The sequence below is a fragment of the Solanum tuberosum genome, unplaced genomic scaffold (genome assembly GCF_000226075.1).
Source record: "Solanum tuberosum cultivar DM 1-3 516 R44 unplaced genomic scaffold, SolTub_3.0 scf00409, whole genome shotgun sequence".
NCBI classification, from domain to species: domain Eukaryota; kingdom Viridiplantae; phylum Streptophyta; class Magnoliopsida; order Solanales; family Solanaceae; genus Solanum; species Solanum tuberosum.
Window position 1 is genome coordinate 314,519 of NW_006239346.1, and position 23,244 is coordinate 337,762.

At 36.3% G+C, this 23,244-nt stretch overlaps 1 protein-coding gene and 1 pseudogene across 3 annotated transcripts; both read left to right on the top strand.

Annotated features, from left to right (window-relative positions):
• The first annotated feature begins 574 nt into the window (after positions 1–574).
• Positions 575–18,826, top strand: LOC102584702 (mRNA-capping enzyme-like). Of its 3 annotated transcripts, none has more exons than XM_006363012.2 (18): positions 575–885; positions 5,017–5,224; positions 6,043–6,175; positions 6,505–6,656; positions 7,244–7,327; positions 7,435–7,497; positions 8,813–8,944; positions 9,032–9,238; positions 11,780–11,899; positions 12,122–12,168; positions 14,860–15,022; positions 15,143–15,280; positions 15,418–15,540; positions 15,647–15,745; positions 16,072–16,161; positions 16,628–16,709; positions 18,063–18,193; positions 18,346–18,826. In XM_006363012.2, exons 2-18 carry the CDS (start codon positions 5,084–5,086, stop codon positions 18,472–18,474), a joined length of 2,034 nt encoding a protein of 677 aa, XP_006363074.1. In that variant the 5' UTR covers positions 575–885; positions 5,017–5,083; the 3' UTR covers positions 18,475–18,826. The 3 variants fall into 3 exon arrangements, with proteins under 3 accessions (XP_006363074.1, XP_015158767.1, XP_015158768.1); XM_015303281.1 differs by having other exon boundaries at positions 8,837–8,944; XM_015303282.1 differs by lacking the exons at positions 575–885; positions 5,017–5,224 and adding an exon at positions 5,247–5,903.
• Positions 18,827–19,894: 1,068 nt separating this feature from the next.
• Positions 19,895–22,996, top strand: LOC102594295 (receptor-like protein 12; annotated as a pseudogene).
• The last annotated feature ends 248 nt before the right edge of the window (positions 22,997–23,244 follow it).

Here is a 23,244-nt window from a genome sequence, read left to right on the forward strand (position 1 = left end):
GATTTAAATAAATTATTACATAGTCTATTTTTAAAGTTTTAATCTTAATCTATTTTTTAAAAGTTTTAATCTTAATCTTTTCTTTTTAAAATTTTTAATCTCTTTCAATTTATTTCAAATGTTAAAGCTATGTTTCTTTTTTTTCTTCTAAAAACTCAAAAACTGATCTTTACTAAATTATTTTCTTAAAAATTAGTCAAATATTTTAATTCAAATCGTCGAATAATGGCATGTTAACGATTACTTTGAGTGCTAATACCTTCTTAAATTACAAATAAGAATCTTCAACTCATTTTCTCTAGACTTTTAAAGGTTTATGTGTTCAGACCTTTGCAACATAACGTCAAGTATGATTCAAAAAATAAAAATTCTTTAGGTATAATTATAAACTCATACACATAATAATTTAAGTACGATTCAAAAAATTAAAATACTTTAAATACGTTTTTGACCTCCGACCCATCACCTTTATACAAAGCTCCCTAAATAGCCATTACCTAAAAAGCCCATCCCACCCCCACCCCACCCCTCTAGCTAAATCCCTTATATATATATAACTAGAAAATAGAAAAAGAAAGAAAAGAAGATCAATTTACGTACACTTTTTTCTTTCTCGCTCTCTGAGAGAGCTTTCAATTGTTCGCAATCGGTAAATCCTTTCTCTTCGTCATGGGTTGAACCATGAATCAATCTCTCTGATCTCTCTCTAACAGCATCGCCACTTCCTTCTCTCTCTAGGATTTTGAGGTTTGATTTCATAAAATTTCTAGTTAGTTAATTGTAGGGGTTTTTCCAGTTCTCTGTACGGTGAAGCGTGAAGTTTTCTTCTGGTTTTCAAGCTGAGTTCTTCTAATTCGTTGGCTTCTGCAATTGCTTTTCTATTAGGTATGAATTCTTCTTCTTCTTATTAAAAGTTTTAATTTTTATTTTGATATGCAATTCGAATTCATTTTTCTTCTTCTTCATTTTGGATGACATTAGTTTAAAAGGATTAATTTAGAGTTTTGGAGCTAATAATTATAGTTTTTAGGGTTTAATTGTTATGTCGCTTGATGCTGGATGCATAGAATTAGTGGGAAATTGATTTTGACTTTTTTTTTTCCTTTCGGAAGTCATAGTTTTTTGAAGTGACTGTGACTGATGCTTGGTGATGGTGTTTCTTTTTACAATTTTAGTTTGTGCACTCATTGAGACTGAGCTTCGTGATGATATATTGTTTTTTTTTTTTTGCTTCATTGGTATGATTTCTTTGGGGAGCATGTCCTGTTTGTCGTTTGCTGTTCAAGTGTCTTAATGGAATTGGTTTGTTACACTTGTTGGTTTCTATTGATGTCAGTGTACAGGAGTGTTCTTTGACAACCTAATGACATAGTTCACATGTCATTTATTACTTGAAGTATGGTGTTTTATGTTTGGTGGTCAGTCTTGTTGTTGGCAGCTTTCTCCTTGGGGAGTTGGTACTATAAGCGAAATGTGCATAGTTAAGCTGGAATTGTTAAACATGGAGAATCCGTTAAGAAACTATGTTCTTGTCTCAATTTTGTTTGGCAGTATCTGGCTGGGTACAGATTTTGGCTAAAAGTGCCTTCCATACCAAAATCTTTGTTTTTCTTATCTAGCGGGACCTACAAAACACGTCATGTCCTTGGTGAAATAGGAATGTAAAAATTAATTAGATGCTAAATATGTTAGATGCCATCTTCTTGAGATAGAGACTATAAGAGGAGTTCCAATCAAAATTGTGACAGAAGGAGTATTAAATATTGGTGTGAAGATTTAAATATTTAACCAATTAGATTTAATTTGTGGTGATTTGGTCGTTGTTCTTTGATAATTTTCATGTTATAGGAGGTTATTCCTTCTATGCCTAACATGGTTATCATACGTCATACCATTAATCCTTTGAATGTAATGTGATACCCTTCCCTGACGTTCGTTCCTGAGCACATGGGAGTTAGCTCTATACATTAGGAGTCGTTTGGTAGTTGGTTAAAGTTATGTTGGTATTAGTAATACATGAACTAATTATGAGGGAATCTATGTATCATTTTATGCAGAGATTAGTTATGCAGGGGTTATTTATTCATGCATTACTTATTCCATCTTCTATCCTGCATAAAATAATACATAGATTCCCTCATAACTTATACATGTATTAGTTATGTGAATCTCTAAATTGCAAACCTGCAAACCTAAAACTGTATTAATTTTATACATGAATAGCTTACCTCCTAGGCAAGTACTAGACGTGGTATTACTTATGCAGAATTTAATACCTACATAATTCATTTCCAAATTAGCTACCAAGTACCAAACCGACCCCTAAGGTTGTCCACTGGCACTTATGTAGTATGTTCAACTAACCTAGGTTGTGAACAACTGTCTCCACATGCGTTGCCATTGATACAGTCTGAATTTGCCTGCAATCGTACTCTTTTTCCACATTGTTCAACTCCTTTGCCCTAGGGTCCAAACTCCAAAGAATCCTTTGGCCCAACAGGTTCTTTGATGCCCTGCATCACCTGTGACGTCTTTTCAAATCTTGCTTTCTTCTCGACCAATATCTGAAAAAGTGATACTTGTACCCATCTCTTTCTATGGATACTTTATTCGGACAATTCCAACCATCTCCCCCAATTTTGATTCTCGCTCACTTGAGATGGTTGTTGGGTTCAGTTTCTTCCTCAGTAGCTACTTATCCACCTCATATATTTCCAATTTCAATGAAAACCTTTTGCGACCAGAGGTGTAATGGGATCCTGCTGCTCACATCAATCTTCTGGGAAGCTGGTAGACAACCTGTCGTGGGGCTCCACCAGAGCAAGCTAATATTTCTTGTCCTCCATCTCTACTCCTTCCACAGAATTTGTTATGCCATGTACCTGTTTGGGAACTCAAACAAGAACATATTCCCCTCCATATCATAAATGTTGGCCCCAAAGGCAGCTGTCCAAGAGATGGAAGTTCATTTCTTTATTCCGATGATGTGATTTTCTGACTCCTCGTGAAATTTTCTGATGCCACACTTGTTAAGTAAGCCTTTTTTTCCTTTCCTCCAGATGCATTTGTATGCCTATGTAATACAGATACAACAACATACCCAGTGTCATGTAATCCCACAACCGGGGTCTGAGGAACCTATCTAATACAGAGGTCTCCACTATTTGTAGAGACTAGACTCCCTGAGAGTGTTTGATTGTCATTTACTCTCGCACGAAGCTTTAGCAAAAGGGTAACCTTTGATGCTGTGTGGCTCTGTAATATTCAGTTGGTTGTGGCATTTAATGAACCTTTCAATCTTAAAAGGCTATTTCATCCACCCCCATTTAATATGATCTCAGGAATTATTATTACAGACTTACCTTTCCCCTGAAGCAAAAGGATGCTCATGTACCTACCATATACATTAAACTTCCTAGTGCAGAGAAATTCTGATAGTTTGTGCTTGGTTTTCCATCTTCTGATTGAATTTGTCTTCTCTTTCGATGCCTCTTTGAGAATGTTGCAGATCCAAGACACGTGCTAAGAGTTGATTGTCTCATCATGTTACTCCTTCTTTCTACTGATTCATACTAGCTCTCCTTGCTATCTGACCACCTGGTAATAACAAAGGATTTGCATCCGGCATTGAAGTATATCCTATTGTCGTCCATACTGGGATAACTCTGGGCCTAAAAGAAAGAAAGAAAGAAAGAGAGAAAGAGAAAGGAGATCTTGTCAGAGATGATAGGTTGTGAAATCTGAAAGAAGAAGAAAGAGAAAGAAGATTTTGACAGCAATTACAGTAAACTGAGCTACCAAGCTGTTCAAATTCCAGAAAGAGGCTGTTCTACAATCCTGGGAAGTAGGATAGAGAATACCTCAGTAGACTTGCCTGGGAGCATTTTTTTTCCCATGCAAGTCTGTACTATTCTGCCTATTTTGAGACTGTTCTCCACTTAGTGCCTGTAGGGTTGATTCATCCGGTCCAGTTTTTCCAATGAACTTATATTTAGGATCACAAGTTCGCAATAGGTTTTGCCTATGAACTTCTATATTTAGGATCATAAGTGAACAAAAATTCTTTTAGAAGTACTTCCTCAATCACTCACTTTTTTTCTTTTGATTGGTAGAAGACTTTAGTGTCTTACTTATCCTATTTTGTTCCCTTAGGTTCACTTGACCCCTTTCTTCAAATGCCAAATTTTTCTTTTGTGGAACAGTCATAAATTTGCAGTCCATATAATTGTATCTTGTCATTCAACAAACTCTTCATTCTTTCCCTTTGATCATATGATCAATATACTTTCTAGTTCAGATGACAAATATATTCAGCTTTCTTGTATTTCAAGTTCCTTTTTTCCTTCTTTTTACGTGCCTATGCATCAATGTCTAAAGCAAACAAAGTTAGCTTGTAATTGCGAACTCTAGACGGGAGCATAAAAGTAAACCCATAATCGTGTATAATGTACATAATGTCTCAAAGGGTTAAATTCATGTACCCTTCCCGCATGTTCAAGGTTCACTCATTTCCTCAACTTCTGAAATTACACTTACACTAACTCTGTCTTGGATGGTTTCTGCTAAATTAGAGATAGTTACCTGCTATTTGCCTTGTTGCTTCATGACTATGGTCATTCATAAACAATTATTCTCTCTCTCCTTCAAAATTGACGATTTTGTGTATTGGGGACTCCAAATGTAACTCAAATGATGACACTCTGGAGAGCACTGTGAGGGTTTTGGGTTGATATGTTTCTTTGCTCTCTAGTATCTGGCCCTTAAAAGGGTTGTATTCTATCATTCGAGTCAACTATTGTTCTGTTTCATATCATCTAATCTCCCGCTTTGTTTCCTTTTGTGTTAGGTTTTGTATTTCTTTAATATCCAAATTTATGATGTTTGTTTGGTTCATTAAAATTTAATATTTGGATGATGCATTGAGATTTGAATAAATTCAGACTTTTCAGTTTTCATAAAAGATTATTCGCTTATTTTTTATCTGAACAATTCGATATCCACTCTTGTTTGTTGCAGGAGCAGAACTATAAATTGCTTACAGGCACCTTGACGTATGCTTTGTGTTGAGACTTGAATCACCAGCATGGATCTGAATGCCTTGCCACAGCCAGAGGATGACGACGAGATTTTTGGACAACAATTAGAAGATGAACCACAAGAACCTATTTTACATAGTGATGAGCGTGCAGATTATGTCACGAGTGCTGTAGAGATTTCACGTCGCGTATGTTTCTGCTTATACTGCTCGCTCTATCAACTATTGAACTGTACTACTACTTGAACTTGCTCCTTTATTGGATATTTCTTTTTGGCTCCTTGTTTGATACATGTCTCTTTTATCTTGGTTGTTTCTTTGCTGCTTGTCTTCGACAGAGCAATAACCAATAGAAAGCTTTGTAAATAAAGTAAAATTTCATTAAATCAAAATCCAGAGGATGTAATTGATTTTTTTTTTTAAATAGTATCCTGAGAGTTGAAATCCCCTAATTGCTCAAGGGCTTACAACATCTAATAAATCTAAAGCAAAATGGTTTCTCCAAGAACACAGATGAACTTACTTTTCTTTCCTCCTGTAATTGCTCCCCCCCCCCTATTATTTTTTGTTTCTCCCCGTTTTAGCCTGCAGGCAGTTTGGGCTCATCAAATGGAAGGGGAAGAGTGGTTGTTGAACAGTGAACAGTGGGAAATTCAGCATTGTTGTTGGTAATCTGGTTATCTCCAAGTCATCTATCTGACTGATCTAATTTGAACTATCTTTGGTTCCACACTTTGTACCTCCTTTTACCAATCTCGTCTCCGTCAAATGGGGGAGAAAATAAAGAAATAGAACTTGCTTCTTTGTCACTTCTTTCTTTGATAGTGGAAAGGGATAGGAACATGGGAGTAAGTGCCCATAGATAGGGGTATGTTCTTGTGAATCTTATTATTGTGGAGACTTAATTTTCTTTTTTAAATTTATATTTTTCTAGTTTTCTATCTCTTACCTGTCAAAAAATTATTTTCTAGTTTGCATGCCCTCTTTCTAAATGCTGTTTGTTTTAGGAGCGGGAGGAAAGGATTCAAAAACTTAAAAGACAACATCCAGATGATAGACCAGCATATCCATCTCAACCACGAATGCGGGATGAGATCTTTCAGACAAAGAGACAGAAACCTAGCAGCAGACTTCCTCCAGGTTTTTTTTTTTTGTGTACACACACACACACTCTCTCTCTCTATTGTGTGTCACTTATCCCCTTTGTCGTGTGTGTGTGTGTGTGATTTGTTGAAGTAGCGAAAGGTTCCTGCTTCCCTCCGTGTAGTCCATCTTTCTTTTTGCTCTCGTCATCTAAGTCCATCTTTCTTTTTGCTCTTGTCATCTAAGTGTAACTCTAGGTTGCACATAACTTTACTGTGCCTTCTTTGACTATTATCTTATCACAGGTTCTTAATTCTCTCCTTTCCCCCCCTTCCTTGCTGCTCATGGTTCGATGCCATCACTTATCTTTTGGATTGCATATGCAGGTTGGTTGGATTGTCCTGCATTTGGACAGGAGATAGGTTGTATTATTCCTTCAAAGGTTCCATTGGATGAAACTTTCAACGATTGTGTTCTTCCTGGCAAAAGATACTCGTTTAGGCAAGTCCTCCACCAACAGAGAGTTTTAGGAAGAAAAGTGAGTGTGTTAACCTGAATTTGGATCCTTATTCATTCCCTTAACGTGGATTTTATCTTCAAAATATTTGATTCCTTACAGCAATGATGATCTGCTCCCTCTGTATATACCTTTACAACACTTTCTTGTTACTGGATTTTCAATGAAGTAACCTTCAACAATATAAAAAAGTTTGATTCCTAGATGTTATCATGAGGAAGAGTTTTATTGTTGTTTGAAGCTTTTCTTGTTTAGTTGTTGGTAATGCTTTTATTTGTTGTATATATATCCTCTAGATTCTAATTTTGACTTAAATAACAAGTTGAATCAGTGAATAACCTGCTGCATATGAATTGTGGTTTTAGGGATGTTTTATATCACTATCTTGGAGATGTTTTATGTCAAAGCTGAGGCTTATATACTATTTTGTTTTGCACTTAGTATGATAGGAACATTATATGCCTTGTTAATTTTGTCCTCTTAATTCATTTGGGTTACTTTCACAATCATTAGATGCCTTGTTTATTCTGACCTCTTAATTCATTTGGGTTGCCTTGACAACACAGGATCTTCTAAACTATAACTGACTCATTGCATGTTAATTTCAGCTTGGTATGGTGATTGATCTCACCAATACAAGTCGATACTATTCATTGTCAGATTGGAGGAAAGAAGGCATCAAGCATGTAAAGGTTGGTACATGGTAATAAAGTCATGGAGGAGAATAGGTGACGGGGGCATATTTTTTCTCTTTGAGTTATTGTTGTTGTCCTGATTTTTACTCTTTCATGTGTATCAGATTCAATGCAGAGGCCGCGGTTCTGCACCTGACAATGAGTCTGTAAATTTATTTGTCTCTGAGGTAATTTTATATATGTTGGTTGCATGTTTAGTTGAATTCTGTACCTGAGAATGAGCTTGCATTACTTGCCATGTAAAGTACTACAAGTTTGTTTGCTTACCTTTATCCATACATGGTTAGATCTTCGCTGTTACAGATTTATTATCATATATGTTACACTTGGTGCAATTATTAATGTGTGTTGTTTGCCAATCAAGTGGAAAACAAAGTCAATCACTAATTTGTTTGTAATCTTCTAGGAATTAAAAGAAAAAGCTATTTTGAGAATGATAGGGTAGATGTTTTGTAAATATTTATATTATATTATGAATGTGCTCCATTCTTATCAAAAGAAAGAATGTAATCCATTCCTTCAAGTGGAGCCTTGTTGTAACAGTAAAAGCTGTCATCGTGTTATTAGATCGTCATATGTTCAAGCTGTGAAAATAGTTTTTGTGGAAATGCAATATAATGTTGTGTACAGTAGATCAGTAGATCGAATATGGTCTCCTTGTTGGATTTTTGTTATCTTTTTAGCTGATATCTCCTCCTATTTTGTAACTATGCATCTCCTTGATGCCTTTGTGATTTATAAAACACTTCATCAAAAAAATATGGTCCCCTCTCTGGACCTTTGACAGTGGAAACTTAATGCACTAGGGCTCTACAGTCTTATTAACAGGAAAAGGGAACATTGTTGGATCCTGCATTTCCTTTTTGGATTGTCCCAATTCACATAAGATGTCAGGAGAGCCTTGACACAACAGTAAAAGTTGTGGTCCGTCCTTCCCTGGACCCCATACATTATGGGAGCTTAGTGCACTAGGACTATCCTATCTTATTAATAGGAATAGGAACATCATTGTATCCTGCATTTCCTCCTTGGGTCGTCCCAATTCACATAAATATCACGTATCCAACCCCCCCCCCCCCCCCAATCAACCCCGTAGAGAAGATGTTTCAATTGGACCAAGAATCACCTGATTTTTTTAAAGGAAAACAAAGCATTATGAACTTGAAAATCCATTTTAATGTTTTTCTTTTTCCGATGCGAAAAGTTGCGGGGAATACTGTATTTGCAATGGAAACTGTATTTTGTCAGAATTTGTCTCAGATTAAAAAGTACTGTACTTCCTCAGAGTATTCGAAAGGTGTTCTGTTAACTTCTAGTTAGATTTCTTAGTATTAGGACTCATCATTGATGAGAAGCGTGTTGTCATATGAGTTTTATTCTGTTCAAGGCTTTAAGCAAATAAAGGCTAACTTTATCACATCCTCGCTGAATGTTATATCCTATTGAAAGGAGCTTGATACTAATATTTATGGCTTCTATGAGGTTTCACAATTTCTTGCCCGTCAGAAACATGCAAAGAAGTATATTCTTGTCCATTGCACACATGGGCATAATCGCACTGGGTTTATGATCATTCATTATCTTATGCGTACGCTGCCAATATCTGTCAGTCAGGTCAGTAATTTTGTGATGCTACATCCTTCTTGCTTCAAACTTAACCACATATCTCTGAGTATGAATAATGAGAGTACTTTTATGCAGGCAATTAAAGTTTTTTCTGATGCTCGTCCTCCTGGGATCTATAAGCCAGACTATATCGATGCCCTATATGCCTTCTATCATGAGAAAAAACCTGAAATGGTTGTTTGTCCACCAACACCTGAGTGGAAAAAATCTTCTGAGCTTGATTTGAATGGTGATGCTATGCCAGATGACGATGACGATGGAGGTCCTGCAGCTCCTTTGACTGTATGTGTTTCTGCAAGGGAACTTTCCTCTTTGATATTGTTGAACTTTATTAGTGGTTGAAGTGTTTGGTTTTTCCTTCTCTGATGAAAGTGTAAGCCTTCAGTTGTTTTTCCTTCTCTGATGGAAATGCAAGCCTTCAGTTTCCACTTGTGCGGTGTTGAATTTGATTGAATGTAAACACTAAGCCATTCTAGTGGCTCTCGACATTAGAATGAGAAACCTATCACTTTCTGTCTTTCTGATACTTCTATGGTGAGAATTAGTGGAACTTGATTTTGAGTGCAACATTAAGCTTGATTATGGAAATTACCAATTTATGACATTCCCAAGTCGTTTTGCCAATGGAGATTGTAAATGAGGAACTCTTGAGTAACGACCTTGCAATACTTGGGATGCAAGGATTGCCACAGCTTTTTGAAGGCATGATTGCTAATCAGAGATTACTTGAATTAGGAAGGGCTGGTCATTAATGCCTCATGCCTGTCTAGGCTAGATATACTGAACCACCTTATGCAAGTCTCCTTTCATCAGCCATGAGACGTTTCCATGTATGGTCTTAATATTCACTTTCGTTTTGGTTCGATGAAATTTGTACCATAAAATGTTGATATGTTATTCTCAGAGTGAGGACTTCTTTTCCTTAGACTCCGCGTTAACTATGCTTCAATCCCAAACTAGTTTCAGTCAGGATATGAATCCTCAATTTCATTTCAATTCTGGAATGATAATTAAGAAAATGATCTCTTGTTCTCCTTTATCTGTCCATTCCCACCCAGCAGCCCTTTATGGAGTTAGCGGATTAAGGGTGAAATAAGTAGCCAAAATTTAATGCTGAAGAATTTTGGGTCATATCTTCCATTTTTTTAATGTCCGGCCTGGGTGGCTTAATGTGATGATAAAGGTTTCCTAGGATTGTTCTTTCTTGATTGAAAGAATTTCTCCTATAAATGCTGAGAACACTGTACTTTGCCAATTTCTTTCTCATTTGCATTTGAGTGTTTTTACATCCATCGACAGCCTATTTTATCGCCTTTGGTCCCCCACCAATTTAGACACACCCAAGAAGAATCTAGTTTTTCTTCGCTAAGCAGTGGTAGAAGAGATCTAACTTTTGCTTAGACTTAGAGCAAGCATAATATTTTCTAACTTGAAAAAGAGTCTTTGGCATGAAATTTTTAAAAAATACACATGCTAACGGTGTCATATTCGCTGACCTTCTAGAAAGATCAACGAGGTTCACTCCACCAATTAAAGAAAGACACACCCAAGAAGAAATCTAGTTTTTTCTTAAAAGCTCGACAGAAGTGGCTAAACAGTGCTAGAAGAGATCTAACTTTTGTTTAGACTTGGAGCAAGCATAATATAGAAAGATAAACGAAGTTCGTCCTCCTTTTTCTCTAATCATTTGCTGGGGAAAAAGCATTTTGGTGTTTTGTTATATTCTATCATCACTCCTTCACTGCTTTTCAAGGTTTTGACGATTGGGCTTTTTATCAAAATGGTTATTGAATAATTAATTTGTAGGACTGCATCTACATAGGAAAGCGAGTGTATGCAGACATTCAACTATATATTTTTGATGTCCGATTTGATTCACCTTTTACTATTTGAAAGTTTATATTCCAGAAAAACAAACTTAACTAAGAGAGCCAGAGAGTTGAGCGAGAAAGGTGGGCATGGTGGTGTAGTAAAGAAGGTGTGAGTGGGGCAAAGAGAGGCAAGAAGGGCAGTGCATCCGGGGGGAGGGTGTGTGTGTAAAACAAAGACGGGAGGCAATGCAGATGGAGGGAGAAGGAATGGGGGTTCGTGAGGATTGTACTGAAGTGAAAGGAGGGGTATTGTTTGTGAAATCATGTTATCTTTAAGAAGAATGACTAGTTATTGCTTGATGTCGCCTAATCTACTACTCCATGGCAGTATACCTGTTGTTTCTTTCCATTTTCCATTTGATCTGTCCAAAAATATGATCCTTCGTTAAATGAGAAGTCTCTGTTCCCATCATTCAAACTAATAAAAACTTATATTACTTCAAATTTTTTGACATCTTACCAACCAACTGTTCCACTTTTCATATTTCTAACAATTGTCTAGAACACTGTCCTAGAAAACTCAATTTAGTAATCTATTCAAATGGTGCAGGTTCTACTGTACAAATTCCACATGATAACATAATTAAGGTTACAGATGCTTGTGATTACATCTTTATACCAACATGTTATGGTTTTGGTCTCTGTACTTTTGCAGTGTACTAAGTTTTTTCAAACTTTTTGACATCTTTCCAACCAACTGTTCCACTTTTCACATTCCTAACAATTGTCTAGAACACTGTCCTAGAAACTCAATTTAGTAATCTATTCAAATGGTGCAGGCTCTACTGTATAAATTCAGCATGATAACATAATCAAGGTTACAGATGCCTATGATTACATCTTTATACCAACATGTTATGGTTTTGGTCTCTACACTTTTGCAGTGTACTAAGGTTTATTTATTCGACAGAGCTTTTATAATTTCCTCATAACTCATTTTCTCCCTTCTCAGGACAATCTTGAAGCACAAGTAGTAACCTCAAATGATGACATTTTGGGAGATGCAATCCCACAAGATCAGCAAAATCATTTACGACAGTTCTGTTATAAAGCACTGAAAATGACCCCAGGGGTAGGAATTTTGCAGTTGGTTCTGTTGGTGTCTGTATAATTGTTGCATTAAATGGAAATTTCTTGTATTGTTTATGTGCATTACTTTTTATTTTCTGATCTTGCTATGGACTCACTTTCTATTGTGCAGTTGTGGATTATGTAGACGACTTACTGCAAAATATAGATGTGTCTGCTGTTTCAATTCTAACTCATAATACCTTTTGGTGTATTTGCCTTTCAGGGTAGAGGCCCGCAATTTCCTGGCTCACATCCAGTCTCTCTTGACAGGTTTGGTTCCAGTCCTTATTCGGAGAACTTTAACTTCATTATATTTTTTTGGTCTAGTCAGGCGTAACCTTAGGTCTAGCTTATCATGCTTAACCATGCATACAAGAGGCCTCTTTTCACCTAAATTACTTTATTATATTTTTTTGGTCTTACCTAAATCAGATTAGAAACTGTGTAAAGTTAATTTATCAGAAAGGGGAAAAGGTTCCGCATAAGCTGATACATGACATTTATCTGCATTTCCTTGATATGTAGATGACAGTAGAAACTGTTGCTGTGTGACAGTAGAACTGGGATACTGTGTAGCTTTGTGAGACTTGTAAATATGGCTCCTGCACAGCCTTCGTGCTGAAATTTATGTACTGCTACCATTTTCAAAAAGCTGGTGCTGTGTGATGTAATGTGTTAATTGTCTTTAACACACGGATGATGGTTGTTATGTTTCGAACTTCTTTCATCATGTGGATGTGATGCAGTAGCGATACATTTCTGTCCAGTATGTGATTTCAAACTTTACATCTGTTTGAACAGATATTTCGTTTAGGTGTCCCTAATTAGTTGAGGACTTCCAGTTGGCTTATCAATCTGAGAACTGCATATCTGAGTGTGAATACCAATATTTTCTTTGTGTGATATTGCTGTTAAATATAAGTGTGAAGACATCAAAGCCTGTAATATCTATGTTGCTGAAGAATGAGTTATCCTCGACACCACTGAGTTGGATTAATTAAAAGCAGGAAACATGTTGATTTGGAATTTTTTTTTATCTTGTTTGACTTGTTTAAATTGTGTTACTTATTTATTTAAAATGCTAAATTATATATCAAATACAACAAACAACAAAATAGTCCACTACCATGATTCAATAAATTAACAATAATATGCTTAATGGATGAATTGAAGCTTGTTAGTGAATATGGGTCCAGTCACTCCAGTGATCTTTTTTCTTAGAGATGGTGAAGTTTGTTTTACTGCAAAGTTTGTTACAGTGGCATGTAACATGTTAAATCACTTGTGAAGTGATTATCATGATTATTTCTTTATCCTCTTCAGGTGTCTAGTTCCTGTTTTCTTCAATTTAAGCCTTAAGGTGTTGAATGTGATTAACAAACAACAGCCTACTTGGTATAGAATATAATTTGGTGGCTATTTTTGTTTTATTTGCATAAAGTGCTTCTTTCGATAGTATTATTTTCTTGCTATGAGACAAATAGTTTAGTGCTGTTCAGTTTCAAAATAAATAAATAAAAATCCAGTTTCGAAAAATAGTTGAGTGTTGTTTCAGCACTTATTAAGTGCCTAAATAGGCTATTATAGTTGGATTTTGGCTGGTTTATCTGAGTGATTTTGGCTTATGATGTAAAATGGACTCTGCCATTTCCTAGGATTTTTGCCGATCATGTATGTATTTCTGTTGTTCTAATTGCAGTTGGATTCATCATATTTTTCATAGAATTTTGGATGACAGGTTCAGCGCTAATTATACTTTTTCATAGGGAGATGTAGTCTTCTTCATGCTTGAGCTCTTACAATATTATTTGGTGCTGAGAATGAGATCCCTTATTTTGCTTTCTCCTCCTCCTGGGAACTGCTCAAACGTTTCCTTTTCTACCTCTTGATTTCTTACTGTTGCCATTTATTCTGCTTCTTATAATCAGCCATTAGGATTCCTTGCCTAAACTTCATTAGTGTGTTTGTCTCCCAACCATGAATGTCCCTTGGCCATCATTTGTTACTGCAGAAGTCATGCACTTCCTCCCAAATTTTTTTACTTGTATTTCTGCAAATGTTGCAACTAAGCTTTTCTTTGAAGTCTCCTCACAATAGCTTATATTCTCTGAACCCACATTTAATAGTTGTGTTTTAGTTGGATCTGATCCTGTAAATAAAGTAACTACTTATCAGAAGAGGAGTTTTGGTGGTTCATGAACTTCCAAGTCTTTGGGATGTTCAAACTTCAAATGATCAGACTGAAATACTTTTTGATTCTTGTGACCTGCCAAATAGGCAGAAAAGCACATCTTTTTATTCTTGTGGATGTTTGTGGCTCATCGAAGGGCCTGCCTCCACAGGGACCAGAGAGGGGGGGGGGGTTGAGTGCTTGTGTGTGCTTATATGTGCCTTAGCTAGTCGACCTTCACGGAAGGTTCTGAATCTTCAGAGACCATTTTCTTCTATCTTTTCAGTTCACATTCTTTACATGGTGACCAACACTGAACCAAACTAGTTCCTGAAGCCTCTGGGCAACTTGTGTTGTGCAGCAGTGTGCCTATTTTGTCTTGTGCAGCAAACATGGTTAGAACTTTAAAGGTTACACATTGCAGAATGAGTATTTTTCTTGCTATATTATGCTTGCAGTGCATGAAATAAGTTTGTTTTGTTTTGTTTGTTCTGCTAATATTGTTTTATTCTGCACGATAACTTGTCCATCAAATGTTCTGAGTAGTTAATGTATTTTTTTAAGATATCTTGTACAAATTTAACTCATGGATGATAACCTTATTGTATCTGCATACTTGAACCTCATATGGACTCGGACATGGATATTAATATATTCTCTGACAAAACAATTGATTATTTATGAAACTGGCTAGTTGCCTTACAAACCATGGTAGGATCGCAGACAAAGCATGGAAGGTGAAAACCCATAAATTAAGATTCATCCAAGGTAATTGTTGTCATGATGCGCAGGGAAAACTTGCAGTTATTAAGGCAGCGTTACTACTATGCCACTTGGAAGGCTGATGGGACACGGTATATGATGCTGATCACGATGGATGGTTGTTTCTTAATTGATAGGCATTTCAACTTCCGGAGGGTTCAGATGAGATTTCCTTGCAGACACACTAATGAAGTATGCTAATATCCAGTTTGCTATTAGGATGTTCTGATCTTTTCTTTTCCCTTTTATGTCTCACTGTTGGAAATTATCTGTACATATGATTTATCATATGAAATTCTCATATCTTCCCAGGGTTTAGCCGAAAAGACCCACCACTTCACTTTACTTGATGGAGAGATGGTAATTGATACTTTGCCTGACACACAGAAGCAGGAAAGGAGATACCTAATTTATGATATGATGGCTTTGAACCATGTGTCTGTAATTGAGGTTGGATTCTTCGATATGAAACCACTTCCCTTTTCTTCTCAAAAAATTTATGTTAGCTATACGCTTGGGGGTCTTTTGGTTCTCTTCGATTATTATCTGTACATTGTTGTTGCTCATTCTCTGTTCTATGATTTCAGCGACCCTTTTATGAACGGTGGAGAATGATTGACAAAGAAGTGATTGGTCCAAGGAATTATGAACGTCAACATATATACCAGAGTAGAAACCCTTACTATAGATATGAGTTGGAGCCTTTCAGGGTATGTTTCGTCAAAATGGAATATATTGTCATAAGATTACTTATAGTTATTTTCTAGTATTATTTGTTCTACCTAAAGTGGCTGCTGATCTCTCAATGTTTATCAGGTGAGGAGGAAGGATTTTTTTCTGCTCTCTACTGTCACAAAACTTCTCAAAGAATTTATCCCAAAGCTTTCACATGAAGCTGATGGTCTTATTTTTCAGGTGCTAAAGAGTACCTATACTGAATTGCTTCTTGTTCTAGCGTTGTATTGGACTTTCTCCTGAGGAATTAATTTCTTACATCACTTAAGATGTTTCCAAATTATATGGCATGTATGTTTTGATTGCTATGTTGGAAAACTCACTGTGGAAGTGGTTTCGAACTTTATCTATGTTTACTGTTATGTTGCAGAGAAGTAGAGTTAGTAGCACATCCTCTTGCATGTTATTGCAAATGACATGTTTATGGCTAACAGTGACGGAGATGCAAAATCATACAGATGAATTTAGGTTCTGGATACTGAGCCTCTGTTTTCTTTCTGTGTTAGGGTTGGGATGATCCTTATGTTCCTCGCACGCATGAGGGTCTCTTGAAGTGGAAATACCCTGAAATGAACTCGGTCGACTTTCTGTTTGAGGTTGTATTCTGCTCTCCTAGTGAATAGAGCTGTTGCTGTTTCCTCCTTATACTTTTGGTTTCTTGTTGTTGTTGTGCTCCTACACCTTACCTGTCAATATCATTTATTTCCATGCTATAAGTGTGTTGAGCTAGTTAAGTTAATAAAATGAACCGCTTTAGCTTTTAGGCGAGATGATCACACACTTAACATAATATTAAATCAGGTAGTGGTCCTTAGTTCTAGTCTCGCTGTCGCCCATTATCAAAAAGAGTTTCCACATGCTTGGTTCATGAAAAAGAATCAGACCCGCACATTAGGGGATGTATTGAGACAATTTAAGTTATCAAAAGTGTGTTTTCTCTTCGCTTAAGGTTTTAGATTGATGCTCTCATCCTTCAACAAGGAAGAATAGCCTTTGTGAAGTGGATCATGTTTCATGCTCTCCTATTGGAATTAAGTGTGATTTTCTCTGATCATATGGCAGGTGGTCGACGATCGTGAATTGCTTTATCTACATGAACGAGGGAAGAAGAAACTAATGGAGGGGAGTAGAGTTGTTTTCCCAGGTCAGAAATCCCCATTTATATTAGTTATATACTTGTGGTGTCATGAAGGAATGTTTCCCTTAATTGGGGTTTAGTTGGGAACATAAGAGACTAATATCATCTACATCCACACTCCTTAATTTTATTTTCTTGAACTGTGAACTCGTTAAGGTTTTATTGCTGTCTTGTATACTTTACTGACCCGGGTGGATGTTTTTTCTTAATAAAATTGTATTGTGGGGGAATTGGATGCAGTGCTATTATTTGATGGAGTTGTTAAACTTCATTCGAGAATGATCTAAAAAGTTAAGGATGCTATTTCACACTCCTTGAAACTGTCAAGATTCCTTTTCGGTGTTTGTGAGGTGCTAAGTAGTAGTCCCTCCGTTCCTTTTTACTTGGCCCATGTTGACTTAGCACCTTTGGGGTCTATTTTACTAAATTAACATTTTTAATTATGCTTTGGAAATCTAAGTGTGACTAGTAGTACTTTACATAGTTACTTAATGATAAGGGTAGTCTTTGAAGAAAAATAATAAATCTCTTGATTTGCGACAAGTAAAAAGGTTTTTCCAGGGACAAGTAAAAAGGAACTGACTACTGAGGGAGTAATAAGAATATGGATAAAAATTTTAGAGGCACTTCTTGCTGTGTCTAAAAACTTAAGGCAGTGTTGCTATTGCACAACTGATACTCTCTTGTAAGTTCAAGATGCATATTCTTCTTTGCCAAAAAAGAAAAAAAAAAGTACATATTCTTGCTTTTATTTTTTCCTCTGTTAACGCTTGGTAAATTGAATTTTGATTTTCCACAACTTGAAATTTGATCAGTTGCTAAGGTTAAAAAAAGGTCAGACGTGTAAGTTTTGATTATTTGGTTTGTCACGATGTGAATTGGTCTTTCCTTCTGAATACTCTCAGACAAATGGGATTTGGTAGCAAATGGATGAAGTGGATTGAGGTATGTATAAAAATAGTCAAGTTTTCTGTCCTTGTGAATGGGGAATCCATGGGCTTTTTTGAATCAGAAGGAGGGGCTGAGACAGGGTGATTCTCTCTCCCCTTTCTTATTCATTTTGGCAATGGAAGGCTTTGATAGTATGATGAGGATTGCAACCCAAAACAGATGGATTAGAGGCTTTCAGGTCGGAGATAGAGTGGGGGGAGAAAAAGAATTGTCATATGCTCTATGTGGTTAGGTGACATACAGCCAAATGTCTAATCTGTTGTCCTATAGTGTTGCATATCTAAGCAGATCTCTTGTGCTTTATTTGTGTCCCGTGAACTTTTGTGTTCTTTTTGTTTTTTCCCCCGCTTCTCTTGGTATTTGGCCTTTGGTGCATATCCTGAAATGTTGGGTCCTTTCATGTTTCAGATGGTTCTGATCCATCAGCTTACTCCGGTAAAATAATAGAGTGCTCTTTTGACACTGATAACCAAAAATGGATATGGATGAGGACCAGAGTCGACAAAGGAACTCCGAATGATTACAACACGTACAGAAAGGTGTCTCTATAATGACACATACTAAACTAATGCTGTTGCTTTGTTGATATGTAGACTTGTGGTTTATTAGAATCTTTTCCATATTTTCTCATCTTTTAGATAGATTATGGTCCCTATTAGACTCTAATTATGGTTCATGTACAAAAATTCAGGTGATGAGAAGTATTACTGACAACATCACTGAAGAAGTGTTGTTGAATGAGATTTATGAGATCATTCGACTGCCAATGTATGCGGATAGGATACAGAGTGATAGCAAAGCTCATGTACGACGCAGATGAATGAATTGGTGCTTAGCTGTGTTCATGACATGTAGATCAATAGAAGGATATTTACGAGCAGCCTTAGTCACTAGGCGTGTTTTGTGTACTATACTGGGTTTGTTGTATGGATCCAGTTGGCACACTGTAAACTTAGTGGTCCATGACTCGGGCCTTATGTTTTTTCTTCGTTAGCGATAAGGTTGTCTTGTATATTAGTTGTTTTAGTTCACTTATTTTTTCCTGGTTACTGTTAAGTTGTCTAAGGTAGGTTTTACTCCAGTAGTAGTTTAAAACTTCAAGCTCTATGTTATCTATTCCCTTGTGAATATAAGTTTGTTCTACTAGTAATTTCTAGTTTATCATTTGCCTTTGTTCTTTCGGTAGAATTTGCGAGCATTGTGGACGCTATTGTGTTGTTGTATGTGAATAATACAATAGAATTCTCTTATATTTTTACTGATCAATCTCCTTTGAAGATGGTCATATAGCTAAGATAATGTTTGTAATGAATTAATAATCGATTTTCCATGGAAAACTTTTAACAAATTTCAAATAAATGTGTAACTTTTAACATTCTACATGAACTATTTAAAATCAAATATATTTTAGTATATTGTGTATATTTTTAATTTAAGATCACAAAATTCAAAAATAGTTTTTAGAATTTTAAACTCGTACTTTAGTCAACAAAAAAATAATGAAAACTAATTGGTGCTGAATTAAGAAGAACATAGTATTCCTTCAGTGGTGAGAGGAGAAATCTAATCAATCTCTTCAGTAATTTATACATTCCAAACAAAATATATCATCATTCTCCTACACCCCATTGATGGTAACCTCGTAGAAGTCAGAATTTAAAATTTATGGGTTTGGGATTCTAATTCTTTTAAGTTACTGAGTTCTAAACTGATTTAGTTTGTACATATTCAATGAATTTCTTACTACATATTTAGAATTTGAGTCAAAGTAGCTAAGTTCAACCGAACTTGTAATCAACATATTGGTTCCACCCTTGATAGTCGAATAGAGAGTTAATTAGGCCTTTTTCAATTTATTTTGATTTAATCATGTAGAATTCGAAGCTCATGTTGATCCTATTAACTTGAATTCGTGCCGAGTAGATCCACTAATTTGAATTGGTTTTTACCAAAACTATGAACACCCCTAGTGGTGCATATGAGTCAAACTAAAACAATAAAAATACATAAAAGTCCCAGCATAGACTCAACTAAAATGCAAGAAATTATGGCCTTGATAAACTTTTTCCACATTGAATAAATATATTTGGTGAAAAACTTCAAAGTCTTCCACTCAATGAACCAAAAAAGACTAACATTAAACATTGGTAAATAGTTTCTTTTGATATTTTCTCTGCCTCTTTTCCTTTTATAAGTTCTTTCTAAGTTCACACTTACTGAGTCATCACCTTAACAAAAGCTGCATAAATGAAAATGAGAACTCTACACTTTCTCCGTCTTTTCTTGATTCTTTTGTTTCAAATCTTATCAGGAAATGATATTTTCTTTGTTTCCTCTAAATGTCTTGATGATCAAAAGTCATTGTTGCTGCAATTGAAAGACAGCCTCCAATATGATTCTAGTTTGTCAACCAAGTTGGCGCGTTGGAACGACAACACAAGTGAATGTTGTAATTGGGATGGGGTGAAATGTGATCTCTATGGTCATGTGATTGCCTTGGAACTAGATAATGAGTTGATTTCTAGTGGAGTTGAGAATTCAAGTGCTCTTTTAAGTTTTGAGTATCTTGAGAAGCTAAATTTGGCTTACAACAGGTTTGACGTTGGTATACCAGTTGGTATATACAATTTAGTCAACTTGAAGTACCTGAATTTATCAAATGCTGGTTTTTTCGGGCAAATTCCTATGACGTTATCAAGATTAACCAGGCTAGTTACTCTTGATCTCTCAACTCTTCTCCATCCACTTAAAATTTGAGAGTCTTGATTTTATTGAGAACTTAACAGAACTTAGAGAGCTTTACCTTGATGGTGTTGACCTTTCAGCTCAGAGGAACGAGTGGTGTCAGTCTTTATCGTCATATTTGCCTAACTTGATGGTCTTGAGCTTGCGTGGTTGTCGAGTTTCAGGCCCTATTGATGATTCACTTTCCAACCTTCAATTTCTTTCAGTCATCTATCTAGACCAGAACAATCTACCACAGTTCCTCAATATTTTGCCAAATTCTCCAACTTGACTAGCTTGTCCCTCAGCTCTTGTAATCTACATGGAGCATTTCCTGAAACAATCTTTCGAGTACAATCTCTAGAGATGTTGGATTTGTCAAACAATAAGATGCTTAGTGTCAGAATCCCAAACTTTCCTAAAAACGGATCTTTGAGGACGATATCACTAAGCAACACCAAATTTTCTGGTTTATTACCAGAGTCCATTTCCAACCTTCAGAACTTGTCCAAGTTAGAGCTCTCCAATTGCAATATCAGTGGACCAATACCATCCACAATGGAAAACTTTACAAATCTTGTTTACTTAGGTTTCTCCTTGAACAACTTCACTGGTTCTATCCCATATTTCCAACGGTCCAAGAAACTCACCTACTTAGACGTGTCGTATAATAGTCTAACTGGTCTCCTCTCTCCAGCTCATTTTGAAGGACTCTCAGAGCTTGTGTACATGAATTTAGGCAACAACTTACTCAACGGGATCCTTCCTGCATATATCTTTGAGCTACCCTCGTTGCAGAAGCTTTTTCTTTGCAGCAATGAATTTGTTGGCCAACTCAACGAATTTCGCAATGCATCCTTCTCTCTACTGAAAATACTTGATGTGAGCAATAACCATCTGAATGGATCAATTCCCAAGTCCATATTTGGAATTGAGAGGCTTAAGGTCCTCTCACTTTCTTCCAACTTGTTTAGTGAGACATTACCATTTGAGATGATTGGGATGCTCAGTTACCTTACTAACTTAGATCTTTCATACAATAACTTGACAATTGATACAAGTAGCAGCAATTCAACAACATTCACTTTTCCACATTTGAGAATATTGAAACTAGCTTCTTGTCGGTTGCAAGTGTTTCCTCGTCTTAAACTCCTTTCAGAAATTAGGATCTTAGACCTTTAATTCATGGGCCAATACCAAATTGGATTTGGGAAATTGGTTATGGATTTCCCTCTCAACTGAATCTTTCCTGCAATCTGCTGGAGTACATGAAGCAGCCTTATAATATTCCCGACAATCTTACGATGTTGGACTTGCACTCCAACAGGCTAAAGGGTGACCTTCCAATGCCTCCTTCTTCTTCCTTCTATGTGGACTACTCGAGCAATAGTTTCAGCAATTCCATCCCACTAGATATTGGTGATTCTCTTGTTAATGCACGCGTTTTCTCAGTTGGAAATAATAGCCTCACTGGAAGAATTCCTGAATCCATATGCAATGCCCTCTTCCCTCAAGTTCTTACTTTCTCTCAAAATGCATTGAGTGGAACAATACCAATGTGTCTACTGGAAAATAGTGCAACTCTTGGGGTGCTAGATCTAGGGAACAATAGACTGAAAGGTGTTATACCAGATTCATTTCCAATCGGCTGTGCTCTAAGATCTTTACACCTCAATGAGAATACCTTACAGGGGAAGCTCCCAAGGTCACTGGTGAACTGTGACTTCTTGGAGGTCCTAAATGTCGGAAATAACAAACTTTTTGATAGTTCCCCTTTCATGTTGAAGAATTCATCCAGGCTTAGAGTCCTAGTATTGCGCTCCAACGGATTTTATGGAAATTTTCAGTGTCATAGCTGGCAAAATCTCCAGATCATAGATATAGCCTCCAACAATTTTACTGGTGAATTGATTGCAGAATGCTTATGGAATTGGAAAGGAATGATGGTTGGAGATGATTACATTGATTCAGGAATTAATCGCATTCATTTTGGATACTGTCAGGAAACAGTGACACTAACCATCAAAGGAATGGAAATGAAGCTTGTGAAAATCTTTAGAGCCTACACATCTATTGATTTCTCTTCAAACAAATTTCATGGAGTGATCCCAGATATTGTCGGAAATCTTAGCGCCCTCTATGTTCTCAACCTGTCACACAATGCTCTTGAGGGTCAAATTCCAAAATCAATTGGGAAGCTAAAAATGCTTGAATCACTAGACCTGTCCTGGAACAAGCTATCTGGAGAAATCCCTGCAGAACTTGCATATCTTACATTCCTATCATATTGCTTGGAAAAATCCCATCGAGTAATCAGTTTCAAACATTCTCTGCAGATTCCTTTGAAGGAAACAAAGGCCTATGTGGATTACCTCTTGAAGATCGCAGAAACAATGACTCTGAGCTGCCGCCAACTCAGCCTCTACCAGACTCAGATGATGATTGGAAGTTCATTTTTTTGGCTTCAGGATACATAGTAGGGGCAGTAAACACAATTGCACTTCTATGGTTTTACGAGCCAGTGAAGAAATGGTTTGATAAGCTTACGGAGAAATGCTTGCATTGGCTTTCAACAATGTTATCCTTAAACCCATAGATGATAGAGTATTTAATGTGTTATTGCTTAGATATTTGTGTATGAGGTCATTTGTGTAAGGAAAAACTCTGGATGAGTCCTAGATAGAAGAATATATCCACTTTTTTCTGATAGACTCTCGGCTCAAGAAAAAGTAGTTCAAAGCAATCCAGAAAAAGAAGTAATGGAAGTACAAAAAACAGTAGATAGTAACAAAAACAACAAATAGTAATAGAACATTATTACACAAAAATAATATTATAGTCAAAGTACAAGAAACAGAAATAGAAG